This window comes from Gavia stellata, chromosome 20, assembly GCF_030936135.1.
Source record: "Gavia stellata isolate bGavSte3 chromosome 20, bGavSte3.hap2, whole genome shotgun sequence".
Classification (NCBI taxonomy): domain Eukaryota; kingdom Metazoa; phylum Chordata; class Aves; order Gaviiformes; family Gaviidae; genus Gavia; species Gavia stellata.
In genome coordinates, this window is record NC_082613.1 from 1,926,880 (window position 1) to 1,950,081 (window position 23,202).

The window sequence follows — 23,202 nt, forward strand, 5'->3', positions numbered from 1 at the left end:
GCCTGGAAAAATCCCGATTTTCACGTGGGCGCAGCATTCGGCCACTCCCTGGGTTTCCAACAAGCTCAGCTTCAAAATGAGACCTGTGCCGAAGCTGCAAACATCACAATAACCCCCCAAAAAAACCCCAACAATAAAAAGCTGAGCTGTTAAAACGCTCCACGTCCTTTCCGAGACAAGCAGCCAGGCAGGGTGGACGGCGGTGATGGGCAGTGCCCCAGAAAGGGCATTTCCAGGAGCGCTGGCGAGCGCTGACTGCAAACCCTCTGCTCGGGCGGCCGAGGGGTGCTGTTGGAAAGGGCTCCGAAAAATTCATGCCCATTTCCCCATTTATATTCGCTTCCCCTTTCACGCCTCATCCTGGGCAACCCAAAGAGGCCGAGCGGAAAAGGCTCTGAAAATGAAAGCTGGAAACGAGACTCCGACCAGCGGGGTTTTCGGTGAGGCAGGTTGCAAAATTGATGGAAGCGGAGCAGCCCAGGGCTTCCCCGCGCCCTTCCGCAGCCTGACGCGCTTCCCAAACCCGCGGCAGGGACGAGGCGGGGGTGCCGGGGAGGTTGGGGTTCAGCTCCCGCTCCGCTCCCAGCGCCTCCGAAACGGGCGGCCGGTTTGTGCCGGGGCCGAGCTCTGCCTGCCCGCAGCAGGGAAGGGGACACCCGCCCGTCCTGCTATCGCTTCCCCCTTTCGCTGCCGCCGCAGGTGGGCACCTCCTGAAAAAATCTGATTTTTAAGGCACATCTGGAAGGCGGCAACGGCCCCGTCGCGGCGGCGGGCACCGGGCGCGGGCTGGGGGTGCCGGCGGAGGCCCTGGGCACCGCAGCCGCCTTCGGATCTGCACGGGAGCCCCAAGCCCTGCAGAGGCCGATGGGTCGGACGGGGGGAAACGCAGCGCGGTGCCTCATGGCGGTGACTTGTCAGGGTTAATGAAGGAGCTCGGCGGGAGAAGGCCGCCGGCCTGCAGCGGCCCCCGGGCTCCCGCCTGGGCCGGTGACAAGGGCCGGGCTGCGGGGCCCGCAGCCGGGGCTGCCCGGGGGTCGCACGGGGCCCGGCCGGGGCGGGGGCCCGGAGCCGGCCGGGGCTGCCCGCCGCCCGGTGGCGCAGGCCGGGGGTGGCCCGGGCCGGGGGCGGCGGGGCCGGGCCCGGGAGGCCCGTGCTGGTGCTGCCCCCTTCCCTCGGGCCGGGCGCACGGCACTGCCGGCCCCGCCCGGCCCCGCTGACCCCCGGGGGGAGCGGAGCCGCCGCCCCATGACGTCACCCCGCCCCATGACGTCACCCCCGCCCAGCCGCCGTTTCCGGTGCGGGGTAGGCGGCGGCGGCGGCGGCGGCGGGGGGGGGGGGGGGGGGGGGAACGTGGCGCCGTCGCCGTGGCGACGCGGCGGCTGACGCGCTCTCCCCGCGACCCTCCCCGGAAGCGGGCGGGCGGCGCGGCGCTGATTGCGTCACGGGGGGCGGCGGCGGCGGCGGCGGCTTCTTCGGCGGCGGCTGGACGGGCCTGGGGCGCCGCCATGGAGAGCGCGAGCCAGGGTAGGGGCGGCGGCCGGGGACGGGGCCTTCGCCTCCGGCCGCCCTGTGCTGGGGGGCCCCGGGGTCGGGGCGGCCCCGAGCGGGGGGACGGGGCGGCCCCCGGGGCGGGGGGCTGCTGCCGTGCGGGGAGAGAGGCCGCCGTGCGGGTGGGCCCCTCCGGGGGCTGCGGCTGCAGGGCCCTGTGGAGCGGGCTGGCGGCTCGCCCCCGCCCCCGGGGCTCGCGTGGGCCCCGCGGGTGTTTAGCGGCCGGTGCCGGGCAGCGGAGCGCTGTTCGGGGGGCAGAGCCCGGTGCCTCTGCCGCTTCTGATAGATGGTCGTGGAGGAAACTCCGCTGGAGGTTTCTCTTCCTCTTTCCGCGAAGCCCCTTTCCTCACCTTTCCCCTCAGGCCGCCCAGGTTTGCATAACGTGCTTCGCTTGCTGGCTGCTTATTCTGTCTGCCCTCTGCTCCTTGTCTGTGACAGATATCAACCTTAACTCTCCCAACAAAGGTCTGCTGTCGGATGCCATGACAGATGTTCCCGTGGATAGCGCGGCTTCGGCCAGGACCTCTGCGCCCGAGGGGCTGACTCTTGCTGAAGAGGAGGAGTTGAGATCCGAGCTTGCCAAGGTAACGGGGCGCTGGGGCGTCTGGCAGCGGGGTCCGCGGGTGGCCGCAGTTCTGTTCTGCTGGGAAGGAACAAGCAGGAGCCACGGGAGAAGGACTTGGCTTGGGTTTTTTTTTTAATTTTGCAGTGGTGTTACCTTTGGATCTCTCAGCTAATTGTTAAAATGCACAAAGCTGGCAGGTACTTCAAACAACGTGCGATGTTGCATGCTCTTTCCCAGAATGACTTAATTTAGGGCTGTAAGGAAATAAGTGGCTTTTGATGCCGTGAGCTTAATCTAGGCTTTTAGCTCCATTTGAGGAGTGAAAACACTTCAGGCAAGTGGTATGCAAAAGAAACTCATTTTTCCTTAGGAAGCTGAAACAATGGAGTCCTTAACGTGCTTTCTTTTTCTCCCTTTTTTGCTTAAATATTTATTACACTTTATAGGCAGCTATTTTTGGTGCCTGTATGCTTTTGAAGAGCTGAGAGCTTGTAACACAATATCCTAAATTTTGGGCACTTTTTGGGTCTTAAAAGTCAGTTTTTAACTTCTGTCTGGTATGTAGCTGAAGATCACGGCAGCTTTCCTTCTGCAGTCCTTTCTGTCATTTGAGAATCTAGTGGTGATTCTTTGACTTGCAAGTTTTAGCAAGGGAGGACTTTGCTGCTCTGGATGGTCACGCAGATCTTGGTGAGCTGCAGTTGAAGTAGAAATGAACCCTCTCTGCCCAGAAACAACTCAAGAGTACGTTGAAAATCTTCCAAGAAAGATCTCTGAGGAAAAAGTCTTTGCTTTAATGACATCAGAGGAAAAGAATCGTAAGGAAGAAGCCTTAGTTAATAAGGTTTAGCAACTGATTTTTATCTACTGTTGAAATTACAATGCTAGAAATGAGTCCTGTTAATCGTGGTGCCATTAAGTCGCCAGTACAGTGACTTGTATGGATGTTTTCCTGACTGGAGTCTTGAGCTGTAGGCCTCTCATTCCAGCACCGTTCACGTTCAGTTGAATTGTTCCATGTGCACCCGAAGTTCCTATCAATTCTTTAAATGCATGTTAACGAAATCTTGCTAGTTTTGAGGGAAGCAGAAAGTTGGCTTAATTTTCAGAATTTGACTGAACTGTGATTTAAGACAAACCTCTGCCTCTCTCTAAGGTTGAAGAAGAAATTGGTACTCTCAGGCAAGTTCTGGCTGCTAAAGAGAGGCACTGTGGAGAGCTGAAGAGGAAGCTGGGTTTGACTCCCTTGGATGGGTTAAAGCAAAACCTGTCTAAAAGCTGGCATGATGTCCAAGTCTCCAATGCGTAAGTGTTGCTCATGATGCACATTTCACATTTAAATATGACTCTATAGTAAATTAATTCCCAGCAGCATATTCCAGGGCTCTTCCAAGTGGCTGGAAGCTTTTGCTCTGATGGGTGTATAGAGTAAAAGGCACTTAAAACTACTCATTTCGTTGCTCCCATGCATCATGTCTTTGTCAGCATAAACAGAACTTTCATATCTGTGATCTGGATGCTCTTTCCCATGATGTTAGAGATCTAGATCACCCCTTGACAGTTCAATTTGCCCATTTTTGCCCATTCTTTGAGACATAGACTGCTGCTACCTTGTTCTGAACTCGGGCTCAAAGAGAAGTGCAAGATGTTCCAAAGCTCTACTGCTTAGTGCTAGTTCAGAAGCTATTTCCTGAGTTATATAGCTTGAATTAAAAAGCCTGCACTTCCTAGGAAAAAAAGCCCTAATATTAGTGTGCATTACGTGTAGTCATCTCTGCCTAAAGAAGATTGGACACTAGACTGACTGTTCCTGAACAGGCCTTAAGGGTATGGTCACTGCAGCGTTTGACAGTGCCAAAAGGAGAGTCAAAGAGGTAAGTTTGACCCTGCAGTTGTGCCCGAATGTAAAGGGCTCTTGATACCCATAGAGATATCGTTCGATCTAAAACGTTTCATGTAACTTAACTGGAATTTAGCACTGACAGTGCTACTGCAGACCAGATTGTTGAGCTGTTCATCTCACTGTTGATTCTTTCCCTTTTTCCTTGTCTTCCCTCCTACATCCCTGCCTGATTTCTGTTATTCCTTTGTAACTGAAATCTGTGTCATTGTCGTCTAAAAAATGAATATTCAAGTTATATTCATTAACACTTTCTGTTTCTAGTTATGTGAAAACATCTGAGAAACTTGGAGAGTGGAATGACAAAGTGACACAGTCTGACTTGTGAGTGCCTCGGGCTCCTCAGCAACACCTCCCTGCTCCTTGCTGCGTTCCCCGATTTGTGCTGCTACTTGTTCTCACAGGCATCAGGGGTTGATTGGGAGCTGGAGGCATGGGGAAGCAGGACTGTTATTAGCAGCATGCCTGGCTTCCAGCTATAAGCATCCCTCAATCGCAGAGGAGATGAGTAAATATTACTGCTATCATCTCTCTCATGGTCTTGCTACTGCAGAAGAAAAATTCCAATCAGTTACCAGACCACACTTTCTAAAAGAAAAATGCAAAAAATCAACCACGGTTTCCCTTTAGCTGGTCACCCGTAGGTTAGTCTGTCATCATCGGATGTCTTGCTAGTGAACCTCTGTTTTTACTGTGAAACTACTTCTCTTCTCGTCATCAGATGTGGTAGGAACACTTTGATTATTGCCTTTCTATACGGCCACCCGGGAGAGAGGGTGCCTGAAGGTATTTACCTGTAGCTGGAAACTGGGGCTGTGCAAATGCAAGTTAGCTTTTGAAAGCTGCCATGCAGTGGTTCTTCCCCATTGATGTATGTGAACCTTTTTGCTGACGTCAACACTAGAAAACCATGAATTTTAGTCTTTGCAGTATATACGAGCAGGTGACAAATGCGGACAAAGAACATCTGGCTACTTCTTGTCTCTAGAATATATTCTTTAATTGTATTAGACCTCTGTTCATATTAGACATGAATCATTTTGATTCCTGCTGCATAGCTGAACATAAGGGAGCCCTTGAATGTTTTCTGCACTGAAGATTCTCTCCCTTCTATGTCATGTGTTGAAGGAGATAATTATTTAGCTAGAGGAAAATGTGGATTGGGAACATCCCATCAATTAGGCAAGAGGGCACTGATCTAATTGGGGAGAGTTACACTTCTGGGTGACGTGAACTGCCTGTGAAATGTCACCTCCTCTGAGCACCTCTGTGCGTTGTCTGAGCTGGTAGCAGACACTTTCTGTAGTACTCTTGTTTGTTCTGTGCCTGCAGTGTTAATTCTCACAAGCCCTAAGGTACTGTTTTCTATGTAGGGAAACATGATTTCTAAAAATTGGAAAATGAAACTAGGTTTAACAGTTTGTCCGGGTCATGCTATATTGGTAAAGCACAGCTGTGGGTGTGGCAGTCAGATTTTTTTTTGGCCTTGAGCTCAGCTCACTCTCTGCTTGCAATACATAGCCGCCACGCAGCGTGTAGGAAGGGAGCAGAAGATGCAACGTCTTCCAGTTCCTGATACCTTCTAAACCGCAGGCTTTGTTTCTTTGCGCTCAGTGTTTGAATGTGCTTAAATAAGAAAGAAACTGTGGCTTAGGTGTCTCCCCACCTCTCAAACAACAGCTCTTTTCCCTCTGGCTGTAGTAGAGAAGGGGGGAAGCTATTGTCAGAGAAATAAAGCCTATAATGCCTTAAGTGTAAAGAGACGCTAATAATGTAGAAAGTGTCAAAAGAAGCATCTGTAGTGAGTCTTGGCGCTGTATCTAACCTCCATTGTGTTTGTAGATATCTTTCAGCCAGCAGCACACTGGAGGACTGGAATGAAAAATTAACTCAATCAGAAGCGTGAGTGTCTTTAACCTTCAGCGTTAACAAATGCTTTCATGACAGCCTGCTGCCACTAACGTTCTGTGCCCCTTCTCACAGTCCTCTGCTTCAACTAGATCTATTTAAACATTTATCTTTTCTAGCTTTCACTTTTTTTAACCCAAAAAATGCCTCTTCAGGGAGAGGGAACTTTTCCTCAGGTCAGTATTTCAATGATTTCATTTTGGTCCAAGTGATACTCTTCAAATGCCTGCCTGCTCTCAGAGGAAAACTGGCTGAAGCCACCGGGTAGCTGAGACCTGTGTGCCACACATCATAACTTCAGCTGACAAGCTGTGGAATAGCCAGGCTGACCTCTTCTTGTTCCCCTCAACATGCTCTGCAGAGAGCAGGAGCTTTTCATTTTGCTGTGGTACCTGATGAGAACGAATAGAGCTGTAGCATCCAAGGCAGCTGTTCTGTCATGTTGGGGCCCCAAATGGACTTGAACAGCTTAAACCTCACAGCTGTTATACTCCGATTGTTGGCTGCGAAGGTCTCTTAGCCATGTTTTTATTAAGTGCCTGGAATTAGATTCTCATCTGGACTAAATTATGAAAGCATATAGAAGTTGGCCTTCGTCCTTCTCACTGCATCTTTCCCACAGTATATAGGGGAATACTTTACAGTGATGCAGTGGGAGCAGGCAGGTAGTGACATTGTTTCCTGAACTGATTTAAACCATGATCTTAGGTAAGCCAGCTTTTCCTGATCTCTGGAGTGGGTATGAAATTCAGTCCTTTGAGCTGGCTTGTTATTGGCAGGGTGTGTGAATAGAAGGTTTTTGTCTTAAGACGGGTGGAAGATGAGCGGTGATAAAAAGTAGGAGTATCAGAAACAGCTTTGAAGTATGCGGACTCTACTTTCAATGTTCCATGTATGTTTTCTAGATTAAGAAGATGTAGATTGTCACTATTTCACTTGCTAAATAAGATGACTTTGGTTTTTATGCTTGCTGACACTGTGACTGACTCCAGCAGTGTTTAATCAGTGTTCCTCCATGGGTGTGCCTGCTAGAATAGAAAACTTCTCGTTATATCTGTTTCCTTGTACTTAGTAAGTGCCAGAAATGTGGCGGAAGCATGCTTTTGTAGAGCACTTAAGGCCTGAATAGCTGTGGCATGCTAGTTTTCCTGCTTGCTTTGGCGCCAGGCAGTGACAATTCATGCTAGCAAGGCAGACGCTGATTAAAATGGAGAGGTGAGGGGGCTTGAAAAGCAAGATTCCAGCAACATTTCAGAAAACAAACAGAATTTCTACTTCCTTTGTCTAAAACTCAGTAAATGTGAGGAGTCAAGTTCAAGGAATCCAAGGATGAGGTTTTATTCATATGTTTTGGGTTTTTTATGCAAATGCATCCTCTTTCCTGTCTCAGAGCTTCTCTGCAGTATAGCTAACAGGCATCCTGACCGAACTGGGAATGGGCCTAACTCATGACCTGACGGTGCTTTTGTGCACTGCTGAATTTCCTGGTAGCCACCGTTCCCAGCCACAGAGCTTGACTTGCCCTCTGCAAGCAGTACATAGACAGGACAGAAATCAGCCCAGTCTGTCCCTAGCTGCAGTTTCATTGTAACCAGGACACAAAATGAGTTAGATGGTTTGTGTACTTAGCCAGACACCCCAAATGGTGATTGCTGGATAAGAGGAAGTGAGAGGAAGCTGGTATTGATGGATAAAGGAGGATTTGAGGGTGCAGGTCTGGCGCCTCCCTATCAGGGTTTATAGGAGAGGGATGCAGTGAAATGTTTGAATACCACAGGGCAGAGATAATTTCTGCAGCTTCTGCTGCAGCCAGTTGCCTGTTAGTAGAGCAAGGTATTAATCAGAGCTCATATTCACTACTCTCAGATTTGGATTACTCTATTGTGCTTTGTACTGGTTAAGGGAAGAAAGTGAGTGATTGTGAATTTAAAGCCATGGTAAACCTGGCTGTGTCTCTTGCAGGAGAGTAGTTGCGACTTTTAGGTCAGGGCTGGGCGTAGTTAAGTTGCATTAAAGTCTTGTATAACCTGATCCCTGGTTGTCACAGATGCTGTTCCACATGTGTGTCTGTTGGCAGTTCTGGGTTAAAGAGCTTCTCATCTCAGCTGCACTTTCCTGCCTCTGCCTCCTGTGTTGCAGCAGTGAAGGTGTGAGCTGTGGATGCAGGACTAGACTGGCGATCTGATCTGGCTATTGCTGTCTTTTTTTGTTCTTCCAAGTTTATATTTTAGCCGGATCGTTTCCTTGATCTAGATTACTGAGTCAGCACAAACAGTTGTGCTGGCATCATGAAGGAGCACACTTAGGCAGAAGGAGCAGCACTGGAGTGCTAGATCTTCAGTTGTCTTAAGAATGCTGCTGTCAAGTGTGGAAAATACAGTTGGAAAATATCTGGCCTTTATCTGCTGAAGCTAGACATGATACCTGGGAGTTTGCAGTGCGTGCATGGCGCGATGGTGTCCTTTGAGTCTGTAAACCATTCCCCTCATTGCTGCTCTGGTGCTCAACGCTGATCTTGTAGAGTTGAGAGCGAAGCAGACGTAGAGTCAGTGCAACATACTTCAGTGAGCATGAGGTCTTCGATGTTGCTGTTAGGCAGCTGTAAATCAAATCCCATGGTAGGACTCAGTCAGCCACGGAGGAGCCTGACTGCTGAAGGCAGGGATTGAGATCCTCCTCTTCCAAAGCAGCTTTGGCCCTCAGGTTCAAACACAGTTATTGTGACAGGAAGACACGTGTAAGAGCAAGCAGCATTGATGCTGATCAATTCACTCCTAAATTGTCCTGAGATGACTACTTCTTGCAAAAGATTGTGCTGTGGAGAAACAGTAGTGAGGCCTTGCTGTTGGGGCACGCTCAGGTTCTTCTGGAGTCACTGAATTCAAGAGGAATTGGTCTGAAAAATGTGTGGGTTATAGGAATTTTCTTTCGGGAGCAGGAAGAGGGAAGGTAAAGCTGATGTGGTTTTGCCCTGTTCTGCATAAGTCTTGTGTACATTCTTGATTCAGAAATACTTGGCTGTGGTCTTAAACAAAAAAAAGAACCCAAAATCCAACCAAACAACAAACCAGATGGTTGTAATTCAGGTGCTGTGGTGCACTTCATTCTGGAGAGAATGAGAGATAAATAAGTCAGCTGTCATCGTGGTGCTTCTAGCTTTGGGAGCTCAGGCGTGAGAGAGAACGTTAGGCTGTTTATAATGCCCTTCTCCTAAATAGCCTAGTCAGGCAAAAAAATAATCTCAAGTTTAAATATTTGGAATAAGAAAACTTGGCTTAAATTGTTGAAGTTGTTTTCCAGCCTGAGTGGTTTTTTTAGTAATTTGAAGAATGCCATAAATCTAGATGTTAATCACCAACTGTGGAATAGTTTAGAGAGGATGAGTTAATGAAAGTGGCTCAAAGAATCTTTGTACCTGAGATTAGTCTCATCTGAAGGAAACAAAGGTTCTCAAGTGTCTATCTTCTCCAGCTCTGGTATAAACTCAAATGTAATCAGCTGACAAGTACAAGCTGTCAGACGACTTATGTATTGTGGTTAATGGTAACTGATAGGAAACTTCTCTACCAATGTATTTCAGAACTGCAGTTGTAGAGCTAATGCTGATTCCTGCGTTTCTTTTCTATACAGTGATGTTAGTCTTGCCTCTTTCCTCCATACCCTAACCCTACAACAAATGCTGTAACTATTTCAAGGCTGCAAGCATGTTATGGAATAGGTTCCTAGACTTATTTTTTCAAGGAGACCAAAAGATGGTTGTAGAGCAAATAGGATACGAAGCTATGGTATTAAGAGTTTCCACATGGAAAATTGGGCTGGTTTTATTGTTTTTTCAAATATTTGTCAGATTTAAGAACGTACGGTCAAAATGGTAAAGTGAGTGCATGGAAAGGTTAATCCTATGCTTGCTGCTTTTTTAACAACTTCCAGTCTTTGAATATATGCAAGGCTGGAAGAGACTCTTTCAGTAAAGTCAGTGCAGCTCACTAACCTAGCTTCTTTCCTTTAATATGGGTTCCTTTTTCAAAATGGGGGGGATCCTTTTTGCTTTCAGATCCTACCTGTTAGTTCAATCTATGATGTTTTTTCTATTTAGTTATAAGAAGACCCAGGAAACCCTTTCCCAGGCAGGACAGAAGACTTCAGCAGCCCTTTCCAATGTAGGTTCTGTTATCAGCAGGAAACTTGGTGACATGAGGTAAGATTTCTGTTTTGCTCTCTGGTGCTTTGATCTTGGTTTCAAACAGTAATGAGACTTAGACAATAACTAGGCTTTTTTCCATTTTTCTGCTTAGTCGGCAGCACATTGCTGTTGATGGACTACCTTCTTCTGGGTGGCCCTGTATATTGTCGTTTAGGACAGGTTAAATACTTGTTGACAGGATAAAACCTGTTCTAAGGCATTTAAGTTTGATTTGGCTTAGGAGAACTGACAGAATGTTTTTAGCAGCCTTCCCCTTTTTACTGTCATATGGTTTCACTGCAGCTTTTATGTCATATGTAAGAAACTAGTATTAAAGTTTACCTTTTCCATTCATTTCTGGATTATGGAGGTGTGTTTTCTCAGTGTTACTGCTTAGGATTAGAAAGGGGTCATCACTCCTGTGCTCTGTTACGCTTTAAAATGGGGCAAAGTCTGGATGCTGCATTTCATGCAGTTTCAAGCCCTGTGTGTCAGCTTTCCATGGCGAAGGGCAGTACGCCTTCCAGGCACAGTTATGTCATGTAGATTGAAAGATATGAATTGATTAATAGGTTATGACAACATCAAAAATGTCGTCTTGTGGTTGGTGGTTATCTAGATTCCTTAAGCAGATGACTGCTGAGGTAATAGCAGATTTAAACCTCTCTGAATCGGAAAGTGGGGGGGGATGGTTCCCTCAGTTGCTGGCTGAGGTTCTTGCTCTGCGAGTTCCTCAGCTGTACAAAGTTGGAGGTTAGAATTGGTGATTTACCTGATCTTCAGAAGTTTAAGCTAAGGATTGCTTTCCCCATTAATGGTGATGTCCCAAGTTTTTCATGCGAAGTACCCTGAACGCACTTTTCTTGGAACTGAGAGCTAATTCTGAATATACAACTGTCTAGGCTAGCAAGGAAGTATTCTTAGAGCTTGTATTTAACATGATGTATCAGACCTTGGATTGAATGGGTAGCTGTCGTTCTTTGTAGGGAATTTCCTATTCCACTGTGGCTGGGAGTATCCAAGTGGTAAGAACTTGTTGGCTTCTGATCACATAGTACTGACTTATTCTAGTTCTGTCCTCAGTGAGTTATTTACTGTGTTCCTGGAGGGTAATTTTTGGTGTTTTCAGTAGCTCACTTCTCTGAATTTGGCAGAGGACTAGCTGGCTTCCTACCCTTTCCCGTATTCAAGTTTTAATTTTTCTTTCTGGGAAACTACCTAGTCTATTGGAAGAAGAGATTTACATGTAGTCACAGCAGACCGATATTGGCACAAGTTGGGTGGTAATAGATTTTGCTAAACTGATAATAGTGAAGTAAATTTGGTGCCTGACTTCTGCAGTCTGGTCAGGCTGTTGTGGCAAAAAGATGAGAACTGTGCTTTTTGGACCAAACGGGGAACTCCTGAAGCAGTGTTGCCACCAGAAGAAGCCGTTTTGACAGGGTTGGTCCTGCTTGTTGTCTTTTGGTTGGGAGAATCCAATTCACCGTGCAGCTGCAGAAACGTTTGTGCCATCCCAGGAGCAGATGATGGAGGGAGGGGATGCGTGGCCGAGTGAAGAGCGTGTCACTCCTGGTGACAGAGCTGCCCTGTCATAGTCATAGTGAAAACTGGCTGTGGGTGCTGGCCTGGCTGACTACAAAGCAGTCAGACCTTTGCAGCAATGGTATTGCTCAGCATTAATCATAAATTTAAACACCTGCATTCCTTCTTATAGCTAATATCTTGGGTGATCTATTAGGAAATAGAGGCAGCTTCTGTCTTATAACTTGGGAATCCCTGCCAAAGTTATTGCAGCAGGATTTGCTTTGTATATGTGGCCCTCTGAGGGAACACAGTAATGACTTTTTTTAAGACTTTCAGTTTTTCTGTGCGTATATAAACAGACTTCTGTCTCCCATGCTGCATTGAAGTCTTATACATCATATTTCTGATTCTGAATATGGTTTAATTCTGAGCATGAGTTTCTGCAGGAACTGTCCCACTTTCTGCCCTTGCCAGGTGAAACTGTGAATGGTGTTCTGATATGTGATCAGAGCTGACGAGGAGTGAAGTCTGTTGCATTGTTGTGATCACTTCTCTGAACGAGTGGGGATGATCTCTGTTCCCAGGGAATCTCTCTTACAGGCCTAGTAGCCTACACTGCAACCTCCATTACTGTACTTTATTTTTCCCTTTTACACTACAAATTCACTTGTAAAGCAAGTTTATTTTCCATCACTGGAAGTGTTGAGATAACAGAAGGGATTTCCTTGTTTAGTCAGCCTTCACCGGTTGATAAATGCAAGGAAGGCGTGATGAATGGGACAAACACCTCTGATACATGGAGGGCGTAGTCGTAATTCCATTAAAAATGGTTGGGCCAAAGTGCTATGAAATAAAAGTAATGTGTCCCTGGGTTAAATCTTTAGGGTCACTGTATTCTGGTCAAAATAACTTTAAATGTTATAGCTGTGGATTGTGAGGAGACATTGTGAAGTTAATGTGGTAACTGTGCGCTAACTGTATTAATGCCGTTGCTCTATTAGCTTGCCTTGAGGGGAGAAAATGTAGCTTAATTAGTGGGTGGGATTTCTTCAAATCTTGGCCAATTCAGCTTTTTATTGTTATCTCCACTTACAGTTAAAAAGTAAATTGGCTTTTAGACATTCTGTTCCTGCATTTTACCAACCACAGCAAACTGCAAAATTGAAGTGTTTTCTTTTTGTTGATAACAGCTTGCTTTGTGGTTTTGTGTTCCCCAATACACCTCATGTTTGCTGCTGTACATAATACTACAAGCAAATTCATTAGAAAATGTTAGCCCGAGCCCCAAAGGTGCCTGCAAATTCCTGAATTTATGTAAACTTTCAATCCTTATGAAAGGAGGAAAAGGGTTACTGCTAGGTCCAGGCCAAGATACTGAACAAACGAGCCAGTGCTTGTGGTGTTGCATGCAGAGTAGCATGGTGCATGGACATGTGTTATCTGCGTTGTTCTCCTTTAAGCAAGAGTAAGTAGAAAGTTAATTTATTTTGCATGCAAAGACAGCATTTCAAGGAGTCTACCCTGCCAAAGAGCTGACTTGGATGCACGGGGAAATGAAACCACAAAGCCTAACGTCCTCACTCTGGCTGTAAGGAAAAGCCCTTGTACTCCTTGCCAAGTACTTCAGATCCAACTTGCCATGACTGCTTCCTGCTGCAGAGACAAAAATTATATTTAAGTGGAATAAAACACTGCTTCTGGTAAGAGAAGCCCCTTTAGAGCATCCTGGTCGCCTTACTAGTAGAAGTAGGAAACCTCGGTCTGTTATTTCAGACTACTGAGGTGCTACTACACTGCAAGATCACACGTGGAAATCTGGTAGCCTGGTGGGATAGTTTGCCTTGAAACCTAAAAATGGGCAACCAGGTTATGGGGTAAACATGATACCTTTTATCCAGATATTCTTATCTTTATGATGCTGAGATGTTTGTTCTCTGAGCTGTAACTTTGAGATTTGCAGGCTTGACAAGATAACGCGAAGGTTACTAACAGGAACCGTTGCAGGTTCCTGTTACAGAAGTTCTCAACCAGAAGTCCTAGCAATGCTGTCTTTGTATGAGAGCTTGTGGGGGAAAATGGGGGAAGGAGGTATCTTTACCAAATTAGCTAGCACTTGGTAAAATCCTCAGTTTAGGAAAGCATGCTCTAAAAAGAAGAAAATCACATGAAAGCAATGGATAGGAGTAGGTAAAATGTTTTGGGTGGTGGTTGTTGCACACCCACTCCTTTTCCTCCCCAGCACCCTGGCTCTAAGTTGCTATAGGTGCTGCTGTTGTTCTCTGAAAAACCTCTTAGGTTGCATTGAGTTAAGGAAAAGCAATTGTTTTTTGCTTGCTTCTGTAATTTCTTTTGAGAGGCTTCCTCCTGGGTAGTCGACTTTGCTGTCCCATAATCCTGTGACCATGTCCCTGCTTAGCTGCCCTGCATTTAGTGTTTAGATCTGCACAAGTATCTGACTGTTGTTTCCCTTTTCTCTCTGCTGCCCGTGGCTTCTCCCAGGGCTCACCCCTTCTCGAATTCCTTTAGGTAAGACACTCTTCAAGGCTGCTAAAAGAGCATTTGTTTCTACGCCAGGCCCTTGCAGAAGTTAAAGGGAAACTGATTATTCAAGCTGTGCCTACACTTTTGACACAGATTGAGAAACCTTCCACAAACCAGTGCCCTGTAATTGACTTTTGTATCACAGTTGCGGCTTGCCGTTAATAGCAGTTAAATATTCGTGCTTACAGTCCTGTGTCTGGAAAATTAAGTTCTGGGCTGCAGCTGTTAAATAAGGGAAGAGAGGGCTGGCTCCTAACGCTTCAGTTGTCCACAGCAGCCTGTGTGTGGACAGTAAGTGCTTAAGAACGAGGGGTAGGCTGCTTTTGCACGGTGTCTGTATAAAACTGTCATTTAACTTTTTCCTCCTTATTCTGAATGCTTCCGAGTAGCAGTTACTCCATTCGCCACTCGATAAGTATGCCAGCGATGAGGTAATGTAGCAAATACCTGTGTCTCCTGAGTGGGGTCGGTGGGAGAGTACAGTTGACTCCGTCATTATTGGGGTTTTTGTTCTCACTTGTACAACTGGTTCCCTTCTTAAGCAGACCCCATCGGAGTATGGGGTAACCACCTCCTGCAGCTTGAGTAATTCAGGGTGGGTTTTTACCCAGACTCTTATGGTTATTAGCACCTGTGTCGTTCTTGGACTAAGCGCCATGTCCCACCTCTACCGAAGTCTAATTGAAATTCGCAGCTTTCAGAGGTCCCTGCAGGGCAGGGATTACATTCCTCCTCTCGCAATGTACAGCATGGCCATCTCTAATGCCGAGATGACTCCTAACTTGAACCCTCTGTCTCCAGCCTGGAAGCTCAGTGCCCTTCTCACGTGCCCTTGGGGTGCACGAGGCGGTGATCTCCTTGCAGGAGAAATGACTGCCAGGGCTGGACGAGGCCCACAGAAGCCCTCTCTCTGGTGATCCTCGTTCCAGATCGACGGAGGTTATTTATGGGCACAAATACAAAGCGATTCTTTGCAACAAAAATAACCGAGATGAAACTAGTCAGCTGCTCAGTACAGAGCGCTCCCCTGGAATTGTTCACAAGCACAGAAGCTTGTTAGGTTATCAAACAATTGACCTGGTTTTCTTGCTAGAAATAAATTAATCAGACTTCCTATTACACGGTGGTTTTTATGAGCATTTCCTGATGCAAATGATCACTCCTGTAGTAATGAAACTGCCCATAGGTACAGGCATGTGGCCCTTCCCTGTCCTGCCTGTGGGATGTAATAGGGGAAAATGAAGCCTTTGTTTTAAACCCTTTTCAGCTTTTTCTTTCCGTTATTTAAGACAGCATGCTTTTAGTTGGAAGCCTTGTAGAATTAAGAGCCAGTTTCTTCTCGACTTACCGTGCGTTGATTCCCTAGTGAACTAGGACTTGTTTCCCTCAATATTTTTAGCTTGAGTGATTGAGTGGATTGCACATGGTGTAAATGTTTTCCTTCAGAGTTTGTATGTGGTGTGCTTGTCTGGTGTGCCCGAGAGATGTGTGCCAAAGGCTGTGAGGAGCTGGAAGCGTTCTGGGTGCTGCCGTCACTGCATGGGAACGGCCAGAGAGCCCAGTCACGCTGTGCGGTTTGATTTAGTTAAGAACTAACTTGTCTTCATATTTGTTCTTTTTTTCCTCTCCTTTTTTTAAGGAATTCTGCAACCTTCAAGTCTTTTGAAGATAGAGTTGGGACCATAAAGGTAACAGTCTGCTTTGTCTTGTAAACATATAGCGTGAAGCCTTATGCAGGAACTTTAATTTCTGCAATGTTTTTCTTGTAGAGTAGTATTTGGGCAAATGGCCTCTCAGATATGTGAAGTCTTTGCTACAGTAGGTGACCCTGATGAGGGGGAATTGACTTGGTATTCCCAGTGCTCATTTGTTATCCTAACTCTCTTCACTCTCTCCTTTCAGTCCAGGGTGGTGGGCAGCAGGGAAAATAGCACTGACGGCCTCCACTCCCCCTCCGGAGCTGGAGACAAGCCTCCACAAGACAACGCTCCATTCTAGACCTGCCATGTGGCTTTGCACGGCTGTGCACAACTGCAAGAGCGAGCCCACTCCCTCCCAAATCTTCACAACGGCAACATGCGAATCCAAGAAGGGGCTGAGAGCCAGTCTGGAGAAATCTATCATTCGTTCATAGACACTGCTGCTGGATCTAAGTCAAATAAAGAGAATGCAAAGTTTTGTACACAAATAATATTTTACACTAAAGTTTGTAGATTAAATGTATCACTGCTGTCCTTTTGGGAGAGCGTGTAAGATGGAGTTTCCTTGAAGTAGCTCAGAAATGCTGCTGGTATAGATAAAACCAGTTTTCCCTTGTCTGACATAACTTGGAACAGATACCTCGCCCTGAGTAGTGTGAGGAGGGCAGTTATTGGAGAAGCCAAATGCATGGGGATCTAACTTCAGCTTCTGGCTACGTTCTCTGTTCAGGGCATGCCATGCAGCTACTCGGTGAGCTCCCAGGCTTCTCCCCTTACTGTTTTCTCTGGCTCTCACCAGAGTAGTCTGGTAAATGGGGTAAATAGTTGGGTTTCTTTCTGGGCTCCCAAAAGGGAAACTTCACTTAGCAGCTGCCTCGTTGTTACACTAATGCTCTAGCTTTAACAAAACTAAAAATCTTTATTTTTAAATGCAATGAACTTTAAAGAAATAAAGCTTAAAAAAAAAAAAAGCAGCTTTGGCATCATATTAGGGAGATGCTCCCTTGGACTCTGAAGCTGAATTGCAAGCCTTACATCACCTTACGCTTTACTTGTTTATGATTTTTTTTTTCTATAGAGAAGACTGTAAGGGTTATAAAGCTGGATGTTGAGCACTGGAGTTTTGCATCATACCGTAGTAGCAGCATGCTTAGAAGCCAGCTCTTGTGTGAAATTCAGTGGTGCACTCCGTTTCCTGAGTGTATGAAACTTGCTTCTCCCTTCTCAGTTTATGCCTTCGTTCGTGGAGGAAGAACTCCTGCTAGCACCAGGGCCAGACTAAAAAGGCCAGAGCTGCCTCTAGCAACACGGACGCTATGTTGGGGGGACTCCGCTCTCTGCGGGCTCCTCCACTTGGTACATGTGACTGGACGGGTTTTTCAGTTGAAAGCCCCAGCTCTATTGGTTTACAAAACTGGCAGAGTCACGGAGCTCAACCAGTTCCCCCAGGGACTGGATGTTTTGCTCTTTTGATGTCCAGCTTCATTGCTCAGGAGCTGAAAAATTCTGATTTTTTCTTCTAGAGGCCTGATCTTATTCTAGGCAAGGTGCCTCCGCATAGAAATACCTAGAGTGAGCGATTCTGTGCCTTAGCGGCGAAGTGGGACTTACTCAGGTCTTTCGACTTGCTTATGTACATATCTGGGTAGTTTTAGGGGTTTACCACCCTGGAGGGACCGAACCGCCTCTGACCCTTCTTTAGAGAAGCAAGTTTTGACACTTAGCTGATTCATCTCCGCTTCTCCCACCCCTGCTCCCCTCCCTCTGCAGACCTGAGGACACAGGATGAAGTACTAGAAGGCAGATGTACTAGGCAGTAGATGGAGTGTAGAGCGTCATTTACTGGCACTCCTTGTTTGACTGAACTGGCCTCCCTGCGAGGAACAGAGCCAGCGGACCGGGGACTGCTGGAGCTTGGGTATTGAACTGTTTCGCTATACAGATAAATAGTGAGGAAATTTGTCAATAAAGCGTTCCTTTGGGAGAAAATGGGGTGAATGTTCTCGTCTTGTTCTATCTAACAGTACTGAAGTCTGCTTGTAGGGGCATGTTATGAACTTGTCAGGCAAATACCAACCGCCTGCGGCGGCTTGAGGCGAGAAGCAACTGAAATACTCTGTTCTATCCCTCTGGCTTGTTTGTCCGTCAGCTCTCTGGCTGCTTTCTCGTGAAGGGATGTACTAAATAATACTTACAGTCTGATGTTTCCTTTTCAAGATGCTGAACACCAGCTGGTTCCTGAGATGTACCTGTGCTCAGCCGAGGGCTGGGGAGCTGCAAGCCCGCACTTAATCCTCCGAGTACCCTCACGTTGCTCCCGGGGCCGCAGGTCATCCAGACGTGCCTCCAGCTCCCTCACACCGTTTTCCTGAGCTCGGAGCGTGGGACCGCAGTCGCAGCCGTAACCTTGGCAGTGGGGGCTGAGGCTGGAGAAACTTCTAATGTGAAAAAGCAGCAGCTGTGGTGCTGGCTGGGATTTACCGTGCGATACCTCAGGGAATCAGCTTCTTGGAAGCTCTGGCAGTCACTACTGATTTAAACAGCACGGTGCGGGGGGGAGCAGGGAATGTATGACCGGAGTGGGGAGCTGCTCTCTTAAATTTAAAAGGGCAGTGGAGAGCAGGCATGGAGGTTGTGAGCGAGGCCAGCAGAGCTCTGTAGCTGCTCAGCGTGCTGTGTTGCCAGAGGAAGGATGCCTGGCTAGGTTTGAAGCATCTGCTTGGTGGTGAGGGTTTGGTTTTGGTTTTGTGGGGTTTGGGGTTTTGTTTGTTTGTTTGTTTTGAAGGTTGGGGTTTTTTTTGCTATTTGACTTCCGTAGGTAAAACTACATCTCTGCAACTGGGTCTAAGAGCAAAGGGGTTGGTATGATACCTGATCCTGGAGGAGAGCTGCTGCGGGGAGCGCCCGGGCTGTGAGCAGGGGCTGCGAGCTCCCCTGGGAGAGCCCCAGGAGCAGGGAGATGCTTTCCCACCTCCCCAGTCCCTTCCAGCGAGGGATCTTGGGTGTTTTGAAGGAAGGTTAATTAAGTCTTCCCTTCCTGGTTACAGGCTTGACAGTGTTTTTATCAATTCCCGGTTTCTAAGCGCGCTCCTGGCAGCTCTCATGGTTGCAAACCCCTGGTTTCCTTCGGGGCTGGGCTCCAGACTGCAGCGTCCCGTGCAAAGGACAGAGGGGACGCGGCTTCCTTCCCTGCAAAAACGAAGGCCCGGCAGCCTCGTGAGCACCTGCCTCCTCTGTTGCAACCGGGGGAGAAGGCTTTGACAGCAATACTCCCCTTCCGTTCAGCCCCTGACAGCCTCGGTGGGCCAGGGCTGCTCGGAGGGGCTCGGGGGCAGCCCGGTGTCCCTGGGTGGCTCTCCTGCCGCCTTGGAGCCCGGAGAGGGTTTGTCCTGGAGCTTTTTTCACAGTCACTTCTCTCTCCTCCCTCTTTTTCCTGTTGCTTCCCTTAAACGAAACATCCCGGTATTAAATCTACGCTAACGAAGCCAGCACATGAGCCCCATCAGAGTTGGGATCTTCGCAGGCAGCGACAGAGCCAGCAACCAAGACAGCGTCTCCTCTTTCCTGCTCCTCTGGTTTTACGACATGATTTTCCTTTTCTTTCTTCATCGCTGAGGACTCGCTGGGCTTTCCCTGACTGCTCCCATGTTTTGGGGGGCGTCTGTGCTGAGCGGACGCTATCAACTGGGGACGCGGTAGCTGACGAGAGGCTTTTCCCACAGCGGAGCCTCCGGCGCTGCCGCCTCCCCGGGGGGATGCTCGCCTCTTCCCGCACCTCCCGCTGCTGCGGTTCGTCTCTGCTGTCTCCGTGGTGCGAAGCGGTGGTGCGAAGCGCGGGGCCAGGTGACGCAGATGGCCTGTTCCTGACGTGTTTCCGAGCCGGGTGCTCATGCAGCAGTGTCTGCACGGCCGGGTCCCGCTGCCAGCCTCGGCCGCGCTGCTGGGTGGGTTGGGGGGTAATTTAGGTCCGTAACTGGGTGAGCACCCAGCAAAGAGGAGGGAGCTGAGATTCGCCGGGGAAGGGAGAGCAGCAGGCGCTGCCAAGGAAGCCCAAAGCCACGTTTTGGGGTGTGCTGACATGTGAAAGAGACTCAGCACTCATCATCGTCCCCCACCAGCAAGCAGCCAGGGACAGGCTCACCCTCTTGGCTTGAAATGAAAACTTCCCAAGGGATTTGTGATGTTTGTCTCCTGCCCGTGAGGAAGAGGATGGGAGCCCTCTTCCCAGCAAAGCACAAACCCCTTGATCATTTCCTAAAGCCCAAAGTGTGAGGTGAGGTGCAGTGGCCGGGCATGTGCTCTCGGTTGACGCACCGTAATCGCCTGGCTTGGGAAGGAGTTTGGGAAAGTCCAGTGCAGGGCACTGGAACCGCCCGAGCCATCAAAAGGAAACCTGCATCGCTTTAAAGGAGAGGGTGAGCACCCGTGCCCAAAAACGGGACGGCTTAGGCAGAGGAGCGTGAGGTGAGGGGCTTCATCGGCAGCGTCCAAGGTGGGGGGAAGCCAAATTGCTCCCTCCGTCCCACAAAGTGGGAACAAGCAGATAAACAGAATTGAAAATCAACTGATTGCAAAAAGCTAGGAGCCACTTTTCCCTGCTGGCATCACGTCCCGACCCTCAGCCGAAACCACGGCAAGCGTTTTTAAAGGAATTGGACATTTATGCTTGTGAGGGGGGTTGCACAACTGCTCCAGGAGCCTGCGCTCGTCCCCCCGGAGCTGCGTCCCCGGCCGAGCGGGCAGCGTCCAGAGCCAAGCGCTGGCCCAGGACTCCCCGCCCGGGCCCACCCGCTGCGCCCCTGGGGTGGGAGCAGCCTGGCTGGCCCTGCGCGGGCGCTGGGCTGGGTTCGGCATCTCTTTGTGGGTGCAGACTCCGCGCAAGGTCCAAGGTGCAGGGTCGGTGCTGGGGAGCCCCGCACGCAGCCGGTGTTGCGGAGGGGGAGAGGGCACCGGGTGTCCTCTGGAGCATCAGTGCCGGAGTTGGGCTGGGAACGGGGCCTCGGCAGCCGCCCAGGGAAGCCGGGGCTGGGGCAAGGAGAGGGCGCATGCATGTGATTTAATGGCGATGACTCCGTTGGCAAATGGGATTCATCATCGTTCATTTCTTTAAAACGTGAGTCAGAGGCGGCAGACGGGAAAGGCCGAAGGAGCCGTGCGGGGAGGTCACACGCCAGCGGGGCCGTGCCGGGGTGGCGGGAGGGACGGCCGGGGTGAGCTGTGGTGCCCGGGCAGCGTTCCCGCACCGGCACTGGGGTCACCCGCTCCGGGACACGCCGGATGGGGGGAAGGTGGGCTTTCACCCATGGTGGGGAACAGCAGCGTTCCCCAGGGAGCGGCCAGGAGCGCCAGGAAACTTGAGCAACTGGGAAAAACACTCAGCCTCTTGCACTTACAAAAACCTGTTTTCCTCTAATTGTAAGCGCTCGTTTGCTCACCAGAAGGAACGGGCCCAGCACCGTGCTCCTGGGGTGCGCAAAGGCCGGCAGCCCGCCCGGGGACGTGCAGGCGGGGTGCAGCACCCCCAGAAAAAGCGCAGATGACGAAGGTGCTGCACAAACCTGACTGAAAAGCGAGGGTCGATGTGCGTGAGCGCTGGGGGCTGAGCGCCCCGGACACCGCCCGCAGAGGCAGCAAACCCCCAAGTCTGCAGCAGAAAGGGGATGTGCTGCTCCTGGCCCCTGCCCCGCTGCAGCCCCCTGACCCCTGCAGCCCCCCGACCCCCTTCAGCAGCCCCCCCTGCCCCGCTGCAGCCCCCAGCCCCACTGCAGACCCTGACACCTGCAGCCCCCTGACCCCCTACAGCAGCCCCCCCTGCAGCCCCCAGCCCCGGTGCAGCCCCACTGCAGCCCCCAGCCGCCCTGCAGCCCCCAGCAGCCCTCTGCCCCACTGCGGCCCCTGTGCCGCAGCCCCCGGCGGCAGTGCGGGAATAGCGGCGGGCGGGAGCGTTTCCCACCGCTCCCTGGTGGTCTAGTGGTTAGGATTCGGCGCTCTCACCGCCGCGGCCCGGGTTCGATTCCCGGTCAGGGAAGTTGCCTTTTTGCCGCGCTCTACCTGCTTTTCGGCCTCCCCCGCCCCTCCACGTTGCGCACCCACGGCCACGCACGGCGCGCTGCGGGCGCGTGCCCGCGCCCGGCGGGGGCGGGGGCGCTGCGTGCCGGCGGTGCGCAGGCGCGGTGCGCGCCGCGCTGGCCCCTCCCGCGTCGGTCGCCGGGTCCCGCTCGGTGTCTGGCGGCGGCAGCGGCTGAGGCGGCGCCGCCGCGACCGGGGGCTGCTCGACGCCGGGAGGAGCCGCCCGCGCCGTGGGGCCGCCCCCGCCCGGGGCTGCCCGGCCCCCGCCCGCCCGCGGGGCGCAGGTGAGCGCGGCGGCGGGGCTGGGCCTCCCCGGGCCCGGCCCGCGGGCGGAGGCCAAGATGGAAGCTGGTGCTGCGGGGGGGGGGGGGGCGGGCGGGGAGGGAAGGGCGCCTTTTGGGCTGGGGGAGACGGGGAGCGGCGGGGCAGGGCGCCCCGCGGGAGGACGGGGTGGCCCGGCCCGGCCCGGCCCGGGTGGCATCGGCCGGCGGGGGGCTGCGGGCGGCTCTGCGGAGCAGCCCGGCCTGGGCGGGCGCCCTTTCCCGCTCCGCCGGAGCCCCCTGCCCGCGGTGGGGGCGGCCGCCCCCGCTCCGCGCCTTCCCCCGCCGTGCGCATTCCCTCGCGGCGTCCAGGGCCTGCGTCCCCCGCCTCGGGGCCGCGGGGATCGGGGGAGAAAGCCCCGAACAAAAGGCCCGGAGAGGGGAATTCTGAGGGAAAGTCATTGCTGCTGTGTGGGAGCCGCGATTCACCGTGACTGGTTTTTCGCTGGAGGGGCCTGGGATGATTTTTGCTTCCCCTTTCCTTGCGTGGTTCCACCTAATTAAAAAAAAAAATAATTTCTGACCACTCAGATTATTACGCGCTTAGTGAATGGCGTATTAGCCACGGGAAGTAAATCCAGCCTTTATAATGAGAAACTTGCAAAGGCAGCATAATTCTATTTATTCGTGCAGCATCTTCTAGTTCTCGAATTAAGAATTCCGGTCAGGTAATTCTGGTGATACGGAATGCGACTGGACGAAGGGGAGACAGCGAATTCACTGATAACGCCTCGCTCTTGCTTTTATGCTTTATCAGTATCTTGCTGTGATAGTGACACAGAGCCGTTGACTGTATTACCGGAGCATATTGCGCTGATGGAGCCGTGTCTCCCTTGGAGAGCAAGGTGAAAGCCATCCGTACGACACAGAAAGGAAAGCTGAACGTTTTTATCTTTTTTAGGTTTGTTTTCATTGGGGTATTAATTTTTGTCTGCTGTGAG

At 50.4% G+C, this 23,202-nt stretch overlaps 1 protein-coding gene and 1 non-coding gene across 11 annotated transcripts; both read left to right on the forward strand.

The window, feature by feature from the left end:
- Positions 1-1,468: 1,468 nt before the first annotated feature.
- Positions 1,469-17,235, forward strand: TPD52L2 (TPD52 like 2). 10 transcript variants are annotated; one of them, XM_059827091.1, is made up of 9 exons: positions 1,469-1,524; positions 1,987-2,132; positions 3,270-3,418; positions 4,278-4,337; positions 10,018-10,119; positions 14,131-14,157; positions 14,562-14,603; positions 15,812-15,860; positions 16,075-17,235. In XM_059827091.1, exons 1-9 carry the CDS (start codon positions 1,506-1,508, stop codon positions 16,168-16,170), a joined length of 690 nt encoding a protein of 229 aa, XP_059683074.1. In that variant the 5' UTR covers positions 1,469-1,505; the 3' UTR covers positions 16,171-17,235. The 10 variants fall into 10 exon arrangements, with proteins under 10 accessions (XP_059683074.1, XP_059683071.1, XP_059683075.1 ...); XM_059827088.1 differs by lacking the exons at positions 14,131-14,157; positions 14,562-14,603 and adding an exon at positions 5,856-5,915; XM_059827092.1 differs by lacking the exon at positions 14,131-14,157.
- A 4,593-nt stretch (positions 17,236-21,828) lies between these two features.
- TRNAE-CUC (transfer RNA glutamic acid (anticodon CUC)) lies at positions 21,829-21,900 on the forward strand. Its single transcript has one exon. It is a non-coding gene; the product is annotated as a tRNA-Glu (tRNA).
- The last annotated feature ends 1,302 nt before the right edge of the window (positions 21,901-23,202 follow it).